At 46.1% G+C, this 10,405-nt stretch overlaps 1 protein-coding gene across 3 annotated transcripts; it reads left to right on the top strand.

Annotated features, from left to right (window-relative positions):
• Positions 1-3,780: 3,780 nt before the first annotated feature.
• On the top strand, positions 3,781-10,042 carry LOC140421414 (uncharacterized). 3 transcript variants are annotated; one of them, XM_072506089.1, is made up of 2 exons: positions 3,781-3,844; positions 5,957-10,042. In XM_072506089.1, the coding sequence occupies exon 2, from the start codon at positions 6,388-6,390 to the stop codon at positions 7,744-7,746; it is 1,359 nt and encodes a 452-aa protein (XP_072362190.1). In that variant the 5' UTR covers positions 3,781-3,844; positions 5,957-6,387; the 3' UTR covers positions 7,747-10,042. The 3 variants fall into 3 exon arrangements, with proteins under 3 accessions (XP_072362190.1, XP_072362191.1, XP_072362189.1); XM_072506090.1 differs by lacking the exon at positions 3,781-3,844 and adding an exon at positions 3,861-4,217; XM_072506088.1 differs by lacking the exon at positions 3,781-3,844 and adding an exon at positions 3,861-4,263.
• The last annotated feature ends 363 nt before the right edge of the window (positions 10,043-10,405 follow it).

Below are 10,405 nucleotides of genomic sequence, written 5' to 3'. Positions count from 1 at the left end.
AGTGATCTCGCAGGTGGTGAATGCCCGGGTCAAACCTAGCTGGGGGTTAGCTATATTTGGAGTTGCGGAAGAGCCGGGAGTGCAGGAGGCGAAAGAGGCCCATGTCGTGGCCTTTGCGTCCCTCGTAGCCCGGCGCAGGATCCTACTCATCTGGAAGGAGGCGAAACCCCCCGGACTGGAGGCCTGGGTAAACGATATGGTGGGGTTTATTAAACTGGAGCAGATAAAGTTTGCCCTGAGAGGATCGGCTCAAGGGTTCACCAGGCGATGGCAGCCATTTCTCGACTACCTAGGGGAACGTTAGAGGGAAGACAGATGACCAGCAGCAGCAACTGAGAGAGAGAGGGGGGGGGGGGGGGGGGGGGAGGAGGTTTAGTTGAATATAGGTCAATTGAGATTGAGGTTTTGTTATTTGTGTATTATTATTATTATTATTATTGTTAAAAAGTTAAAAATTTCTGTTTTGTTATTGTTATTGTTTCGTTTGTTTTGTAAGCGGGAAAAATGTTGTTCAGGGAAAAAATTTTCAACAAAATATATATATTTTTTTAAAATTGTTTGATGTTTTTCGAAGGAACGTAAGAATTATATTATTACTGGACGAGAGGAAATATTTGCTGGGTGGATATTTCTACATTTCATAATTCATTTGAAATCTAATAAAGTAAAATAATTCAGCAAAGTGATCTCTAGAGGGCTTTGTTAAGCTTCACAAATCCTTTCCCTCTCTAATAGACAGACTCTGTAAACAGGATGGAGATCAAATGTAATTAGATTCTGTTATCAACTCAGAAATAATGACAAGATGCTTCAGCAGAAAAATTCAATATGAAACCAATTGCATGATTACATAATGTTTATATCGTAAACTACACCATCTTCAGGTCCAAATCTTCTGATCATTGGACCAGGGGAAGGTTCTCGTTAAATCAAACTGAGCAAGGATTCTGCAGAAACTCCTTCTTCAAAAGCAAATTGGAAGAATAATTGGAATAGAGAAACTTCAAGATCACAGAAAGAGAGATGGACATTGAGTCTAATCAATTTGCTCTTTTTCAATCTATATTTTTATTCGACTTTTATCATTTTTACAGATAACACAACAGATTTTCAAAACACCAGTACAATGGGCTCATAGACAATCAGCTGTTTTTTCAGTGTACTGGTTATCACGTTCCCCACACAGCAAATGTCCCATATTATTATTATTCGAAACATTGTTGACGTTACTCATCTAAATTTGCAGCTAGGTTGTATCATTGTTATTTGTTGTTCAATAGCTAAACACACCCGCAAAGTTCCAAATGATACCCTGCAAAATCCTCTGTGATGGAGAATGGCAGGAATCGCAGACAGAGTTCACCCGTGTTAGTTGTGAATGGTTTTCTAATGTGCTGTGGAATTTTATGATTCTAATGTCAGATCAATTTCTCCGCCAATAGCCTAATTTTCAGTCAAATTGTACTCACGCAATAGAAGGTTCGTCAGTGCAATAAGGGCGCACTGTTTACTATTCTCGGTCAATGCACTAAGCGCTGGTCCCTGGTTCTGTTGTGCAGTGATTATCATGTTTGCTTAAAGGCCCTCGGTTTAAAACCGCACAGAAACATTATCAAACCCCATTCATTTCCGTGTGGGGAAAAATTACATGATTGACATTTTCATTATTCATTTACACCCTCCTGAATTGCCCTTAAATTGAGTTGCTGGGTTGATCTGCCGTGTGGAACCCCGATCCCCAGAGCTTCAGCCTGGTTCTCTGCTTTACTAGTCTTGATGTGGAGATGCTGGCATTGGACTGGGGTGGGCACAGTAAGAAGTTTTACAACACCAGGTTAAAGTCCAACAGGTTTGTGTCAAATCACTAGTTTTCGGAGCGCAGCTCCTTCCTCAGGTGAATGAAGAGGCGGGTTCCACAACCACATATATAGACAGCACGGTAGCATTGTGGATAGCACAATTGCTTCACAGCTCCAGGGTCACAGGTTCGATTCTGGCTTGGGTCACTGTCTGTGCGGAGTCTGCACATCCTCCCTGTGTGTGCGTGGGTTTCCTCCGGGTGCTCTGGTTTCCTCCCACAGTCCAAAGATGTGCATGTTAGGTGGATTGGCCATGATAAATTGCCCTTAGTGTCCAAAATTGCCCTTAGTGTTGGGTGAGGTTACTGGGTTATGGGGATAGGGTGGAAGTGTTGACCTTGGGTAGGGTGCTCTTTCCAAGAGCCAGTGCAGACTCGATGGGCCAAATGGCCTCCTTCTGCACTGCAAATTCTATGATTGCTATGAAATTCAATGATGCAAGATGCACTTTGAATGAGTCTTTGCAGGTAATTAAGTCTTTACAGGTCCAGACGGTGCAACTGAAGAGATGGATAATCACAGGTTAAAGAGGTGTGAATTGTCTCAAGCCAGCACAGTTGATAGGATTTCGCAAACCCAGGCCCGATGGTGGGGGGGTGGGGGGGGGGGGGGGGGGGGTGTAATGCAACATGAATCCAAGATCCCGGTTGAGGCTGTACCCATGCATGTGGAACTTGGCTATCAGTTTCTGCTTGGCGATACTGCGTTGCCGCACGTCCTGTAGGCTGCCTACCTAAGCCCACACCTCCACCCTATCCCCATAACCCAGTAACCCCACCTAACCTTTTTGGACACTAAGGCAATTTAGCATGGCCAATCCACCTAACCTGCACATCTTTGGACTCATGTCTGTGCTATCAGTAAGACTGCCCGTTTCCACCTACGTTTCATTATCCGGCCTCTCTCCTGTGTCTGTGCGGCTGGGGCTGAAACCTCGGTCATGCCTTCGTCACCTCCCGAGTCGACAATTCCGTTACAACACCTGGCTGCTCTCCTACTTTCTACCTCTGTAAACGTAAAGCCATCCAAATTTCTGCTACCCATGTCTTAATTCACAGCAAATTCCTTTCCCCTATGATCCCTGTGCTCCGAGACTTGCATTCGCTCCCATTCAATTCTCACCCTTGTTTTCAAATCCCTCCATGGCCTCATCTCTCCCTGTGTCTGTCATCTCCTCCAGCTCCACAGACCCCTGAGATATCTGTCGAGCTCTGATCCTGGACTCTTGTACACCCCCGAATCTAATTACCCCACCATGAATCTGACTGCGATTCCTGGCGGAGTTCCATCGTTCCCAAGCACCGAATTCCCTCCCTAAACCTCCCCGTCTCCACCTCACTTACCTCCTTTCAGACCCTTTAAAACTCACCTCTTGGACCAAGTTTTTGGTCACCTGCCCGAAATCTCCTTTTGTGTCTGGGTGTCTCACTTTGTTTTATAATGTTCCTGTGAAGTTGACTGGGATGATTTATGATGTTAAAGGTGTTATATAAATAGAAGTTGTTGTTGTTGACTGTAACCCTGACCTCCTGTTTTACATCCCATTGGTTTCACAACAAACTCTGTCTCTGATGTTTTGCCCCCTGCGGGTTTGCAGCCTCTGTAAAGACGGCGGCCGTTAACTCAGGCCTGTCACCGGGAACAGGCCGCAGCTGTCCCGCCGCTCGATGCAAACCCGGGCCCGGAAACTTCTTCTTGGGGTTTGGAGCCTCCACCGGGTTTCAGTGCAACCTCCTGGCCGAGTCCAGCATCGGCACTGCGCATGCTCCAGCTCACAATGCACAGGTTGTGATTGACGGCGGTTCTGGACCAATAGGAAGAAAGGGGCGTGCTGGAGGAGCGACTGGTCCTCCACCCAATCGCGGAGAATGAGGGGCGGGGCTGGGCCCGGTGTCGCCCACGTGACCTGGAGCATGCGCAGTGTCGGTGACAGTTCAGGATTCAGGCGGTCGGGTGGAAATCTTGAGCCGGTCAGATCCCGCTCGGTGAGTCATTAGGGAGGGACAGAGCCAGTGGATGGGTCGGGAGGCTTCATAAACACTCCGTGTCGGCCCCAAGCCCAGAATATGAAGCTCGGATGCGGCAGTTGAACCGGCGAAAGCTGCTCGGACTTTTCCCCGAGACAGGCCCGAGTGGACGAAGTGTGCGGCGGGGCGCATGCGTAGTGAGCGAAAGCCCGGGATTTGCCCCACCTCCCATTCACTCTGATTGGTTGGAGGACTAGCCCCTCTCCGTCGGTCCTCTAGCTCCGCCCCCTCTCACTATTGCTCCGAACGCGCCGTCAATCAGTCCCCGGGCATTGTGACCTGGAGCAAACCCTTCACAATTATGATGTGGAGATGCCGGCGTTGGACTGGGGTGAGCTCAGTAAGAAGTCTGACAACACCAGGTTAAAGTATAACAGGTTTGTGCTTTCAGAGCGTAGCTCCTTCTGGAGCAGGGCAGCACAGTTGTGTCACAGCTCCAGGGTCCCAGGTTCGATTCCTGGCTTGGGTCACTGTCTGTGCAGAGTCTGCACGTTCTCCCTGTGTCTGCGTGGGTTTCCTCCGGGTGCTCCGGTTTCCTCCCACAGTCCAAAGATGTGCGGGTTAGGTGGATTGTCCATGCTAAATTGCCCTTAGTGTCCAGAAAGTTTCAATAGGGGTTACAGGGATAGGGTAGAGACGTGGGCTTGAGTAGGGTGCTCTTTGTAAGGGCCGGTGGAGTCTCGATGGGCCGAAAGGCCTCCTCCTGCACTGTAAATTCTATGATTGTCAGCTCCCTGGTTTGCAGCTGCAGGGCATCTCCCTCCCGGGAACAGGCCCAGGTTAATGGGCACCATCCTGCTTCAGACACTGGAGGATGGTTCACATCAGAGGATGGGGTATGGGGACAATAAATAAGAGCTTACACTTTGCACTCAAATCAATGAGGACTCTGATCTCTGGGAAGGAAGTAAACCCTGGCAGGTGGAAGGGGAGGATTCACAAACACCCGCTGGAGGCCCCAAACCCACAATAAGACCCATTGTTTTTCATAGAATTTACAGTGCAGAAGGAGGCCATTCGGCCCATCGAGTCTGCACCGGCTCTTGGAAAGAGCACCCTACCCAAGGTCAACACCTCCACCCTATCCCCATAACCCAGTAACCCCACCCAACACTAAGGGCAATTTTGGACACAAAGGGAAATTTATCATGGCCAATCCACCTAACCTGCACATCTTTGGACTGTGGGAGGAAACCGGAGCACCCGGAGGAAACCCACACACACACGGGGAGGATGTGCAGACTCCGCACAGACAGTGACCCAAGCCGGAATCGAACCTGGGACCCTGGAGCTGTGAAGCAATTGTGCTATCCACAAGGCTACCGTGCTGCCTTTTTATTGTCAGTTTTTATTGTCAGTCTGCAGACAGGGGCTGGTGAATTGAACCCAGACAGAGGAGAGGGAGGGAGAAAGCTGGGAGTGGAGGAATGAAATGGTGCAGATGGGTTTGGATTTCAGCCCAGGGAGGAGGAAGAGTGTGTGGGACAGGGATTTTCAGCTTTGGGGAACAAGAGGGGGACAATTGTTCCAGAGAAACTAGAATTGTCTGTTTAGAATTTCTATCCAGGACTGACAGTGATGACTTTTGTAAACTCCTTTCACAGGGGGTTAGAAGGAGAGAATTTACACTCAACAAACTCAATCCAACAGAAAGGTTTATCTCTTTGTGATTTCTGTCCTGCATTGACAGTGATGACTTCTGTAAAATGACAGATTTTAGCTCTCAGAAAGGAATAAATGGAGTGGGCATTTATTCTATCGTAAACAAGGAATAAACATTGAGTCATAAATACAAGACAGCTACAAATAAATCAAAGGGGGCAATACTGACAAATTTATTCATCACAGGTTTAGAATGTGTTATTCATTACATAGAAATGAGCTGAGGAAAGTGCTGAGATGTTTTCAAAAGGAAACTGGACAAGCACATGAGAGAAAATGGAATCGAAAATCAGCTGAAAGGCTGAGAATTGATAGGTGTGACAGTCTGGACAGCAGCAGAATCTGTGACAAAATGGCCTGTTTGTGTCTTATATATTCACAGTATTTCAATGTAATCTCCTTTTACAGAATATTTGCAGATGCAAACATCATGTTGAGATCTGACAGAGTCACTTGATTCATCAGGACCGGCCTTTCAACGTGGAAGGAGAAATGTTTGCCTGTTTTGTCTTTGGGAAAACATTCAAAAATCACTGTGATTGGAAAAGCACCGAGACACAGACATCGAAGTAATTTTCCACAGTTAGCTGGACTGAGCTTTAACCAATCACACACCATGAAATTAAATTGCAACATTTACATCAGGGAGACACCGTACTCAGGCTTCAACTGATGATCCAAGTTGAAGAGACATAAGGACATTCGCACCAAAGGAATCAAGAAGCAGCAATTGGACATTCAGCCTCGTGAGCCTGTTCCACCATTTAATAACATCACGGCTGATCTGATAGTGACTTCAAATCTGCATCCCACCGTCACCTGATAACCTGTCAATAACCATGGAGAAACCGTGGAAATGTAGGGACTGTGGGATAGGATGTAATTACCCGTCTGAATTGGAAACTCATCGACGTATTCACACTGGGGAAAGGCCATTCACCTGCTTTGTGTGTGAGAAGGGATTCACTAAGCTATCCAACCTCATCACACACCAGCATGTTCATACTGACCAGAGACTGTTTAAATGTGCTGACTGTGAGAAGAGCTTTAAAAGCAGAAATGATTTACTGATACATCAACGCACTCACACTGGGGAGAGGCCATTCACCTGCTCCGTGTGTGGGAAGGGATTCACTCAGTCATCACACCTCCTGAAACACCAACTTGTTCACAGTGATCAGAGACCTTTTAAATGTGCTGACTGTGAGAAGAGCTTTAAAAGCAGAATTAATTTACTGATACATCAACGCACTCACACTGGGGAGAGGCCGTTCATCTGCTCCGTGTGTGGGAAGGGATTCACTCAGTCATCACAACTCCTGACACACCAACTTGTTCACACTAATCAGAGACCTTTTAAATGTGCTGACTGTGCGAAGAACTTTAAAAGCAGAAAGGATTTATTGATACATCAACGCACTCACACTGGGGAGAGGCCGTTCACCTGCTCTGTGTGTGGGAAAGGATTCACTTGTTCCTCCCACTTTCTGAAACACCAACTTGTTCACACTGATCAGAGACCATTTATATGTGCCGACTGTGAAAAAAGCTTTAAAAGCAGAATGGATTTACTGATACATCAACGCACTCACACCGGTGAAAGGCCATTCACGTGTCTGGAATGTGGGAAGGGATTTAATGCTTTATCAAATCTCCAGACTCACCATCAGGTTCATTCTAATCAGAGACCTTTTAAATGTGCTGACTGTGAGAAGAGCTTTAAAAGCAGAAAGTATTTACTGATACATCAACGCACTCACACTGGGGAGAGGCCATTCACCTGCTCCGTGTGTGGGAAGGGATTCACTCAGTCATCTCATCTCATGACACATCAACTTGTTCATACTGATCAGAGACCGTTTAAATGTTCTGACTGTGAGAAGAGCTTTAAAAGTAAAAGCTGTTTACTGATACATCAACGCACTCACACTGGGGAGAGGCCATTCTCCTGCTCCCTATGTGGGAAGGGATTTACTCGTTCATCCCAGATTCTGAGACACCAGCGAGTTCACACTGGGCAGAGACCGTACACTTGCCCCGTATGTGAGAAGAAATTCACTCAGTCATCCCACCTGACTAGACACCAACTTGTTCACACTGGTCAGAAACTTTTTAAATGTTCTGACTGTGAAAAAATATTTAAAAGTAAACCAAATCTGCAGAGACACCAGCGAGTTCACACTGAAACAGAATCATAGCATTTACAGTGCAGGAGGGCATTTGGCCCATCGAGTGCACCGGCCCTTGGACTTAAGCACCCGACTTAAGCCCATACCTCCAACCTAACCCATAACCCCACCTCACCTTTTTGGACATTTAAGGGCAATTTAGCATGGCCAATCCACCTAATCTACACATTTTTGGACTGTGGAAACCGGAGCACAGAGGAAACCCACGCAGACACTGGGACAACATGCAGACTCCGCACAGACAGTGACCCAAGCTGGGAATCAAACCTGGGACCATGGAGCTGTGAAGCAGCAGTGCTAACCACTGTGCTACCGTGTGGCCCACACGTGGGAGTCGTACTGGGGAGAGGCTGTTTAACTGTTCCGTGTGTGGGAGGAGATTCACTCAGTCAAACAACCTGCACAGGCATCAGCAAGTTCACAGACAACAGCAGGGTTTGGATTCAGCTGTTGTTGCTGCTGTTAGTCACATCTGGGACTCAATGATGCCTGGACGTCTGTTTCCTGGGGGGCTCTACAGTTTTCCGGTCTATATCAATGAATTTAGACTTAAATGTATGCACCAGGATTATACAAACGTTGCTCATATGTTTTAGTGAATGAGGGAGAAAGCCATGGACTGGGTCAGATGTACAGAAAAGTGCTAAATGGAATTCAATCTGGAGCAGTGGGAGATAATGAATTTGGATGGGTAAACAAGGCAAGGGAATGACCAATAAATAGGATGATGCTGAGAAGTATTGGGAAACAGAGAGACCTTGGACTGCATATCCACAGACCGCTGAAGGTGGCTGGACAGGTAGATCAGGTGGTCCAGAAGGCATTTGGGACACTTTCCTTGTTTCAGGACCAGAATATAGAGCAGGGAGATTATGTTCAAACTTCATTAAAAACTCGTCAGTGCACAGCTAGAGGACTGAGCACAGGTCTGGTTACTGCAGGAATCAACTATAAATTAAAACCAAATTCATGAAATAGCTTAAAACTGAAATTAATTATATAATTACGGTCAGTGTTCAATAAATCAAATCTAGGGATGAAGAGGAAGCTAAATAACAAGCGATTGAACAGTGACGCAATCTGAATTTTTCAGTGAATAAAAATCTGAGGCATTTAGATAATGGGAGAGGTCAGGAAAACACTTCAGTTAACTTCCTATAAAAATAAGGTGACTTCAGGATAATGGAAAACACTAATTGGTGAGTATCTGCTGAATCTTTATTTGTTTTATTCTGAAGTTTATTGACTCAAGTCAGTTAATAATGAAATAAATAAAGATATGACAGCACATCCCAGCCCTGTGGAATACACATCCAGTTCCATGTGGGAAAACCAGGACACTTCCATTATGCTGGAAACATCAGCTGGAGCAGCAGGAAGCAAAGGGGATTGGTCCAGAGGTATTTTTGTGACCAGAAGACTGTTTCCAGCGGAGTTCTGGATTGTTCAGGACAGGATTCCATGCTTTGTGTGTTATATATTAATGATTTAGACTTCAACAAAGGGTCATGGTTGAGACATTTGCAGTGTTGTGGTTAACAGTGAGGAATAAAGTTGTAGACTACAGGAAGATATCAGTAGACTGATCAGCTGGGCAGCAACGAAGCAAATGGAGATCAATCTGGAGGAGTGTGAGGTAATAAATACACTTGTGCTTCATGTATAAGAAACATAGATCCTTCTCTACTGTGGTATTCTGCAGTCTCTCTATTTAAATTAACTTCACTTTTTCCCCAAATTATACTTTGCCAAATATCTCCCACTGACGAAAGTATGATCTTTCTACAGGCTGTGTAACTGGGTGAATCTCTTTTCACAGTCAGTTCACTGGAACACTCTTACTTGGGTGTGTGTGTATCGGCACTTTTCCAGTCACAATAATATTTGAAATCTTTTCCCATGGGCAGAATAGACTTAACATTACTCCTTCCACATTCAACGTCTGTAACATTCTGATCCTAATGAATCGAATAACTGTTAGCCATAAAGGCAGCACGGTAGCACAGTGGGTAACACTGTTGCTTCACCGTGCCAAGGTCCCGTGTTTGATTCCCGCTTGGGTCACCGTCTGTGTGGAGTCTGCATGTTCTCCCTGTGTCTGCATAGGTTTCCTCCGGGCGCTCCGGTTTCCTCCCACAAGTCCCAAAATACGTGCTTGTTAGGTTAATTGACATTCTGAATTCTCCCTCTGTGTACCCGGAAAGGCACCGGGTGAGTGTGGTGACGAGGAGCTTTTCACAGTAACTTCATTGCAGTGTTAATGTAAGCCTACTTGTGGCACTAATAAAGATTATTAACTCATTGACCCATCTCCACCATTCCTTTCCTCCACTCCCAGTTTTCTCCCATCCTCTACTCTGGTTTGGATCAATTCTAACCTCTGTACAGAGTGAAGTTAACGACTCAATCATTTTCTCCCCTAGTCACTGAAGCCCCACTCACTTCCTGTTCCCTCACCATGATGGCCGTACGTGAGCTCTGCTACTCCTCAGGGAGTCACCATGATGTGGAGATGCCGGTGTTGGACTGGGGTGAGCACAGTAAGAAGTCTCACAACACCAGGTTAAAGTCCCAACAGGTTTGTTTCGAATCACTAGCTTTTGGAGCACTGCTCCTTCCTCAGGTGAACGAAGAGGTAGGTTCCAGAAACATATATATAGACAAAGTC

Source organism: Scyliorhinus torazame, chromosome 5 (genome assembly GCF_047496885.1).
Source record: "Scyliorhinus torazame isolate Kashiwa2021f chromosome 5, sScyTor2.1, whole genome shotgun sequence".
NCBI classification, from domain to species: Eukaryota; Metazoa; Chordata; class Chondrichthyes; order Carcharhiniformes; family Scyliorhinidae; genus Scyliorhinus; species Scyliorhinus torazame.
The sequence above is the reverse complement of the archived record's forward strand: the minus strand, read 5'-3'. Positions and strand labels throughout refer to the sequence as shown.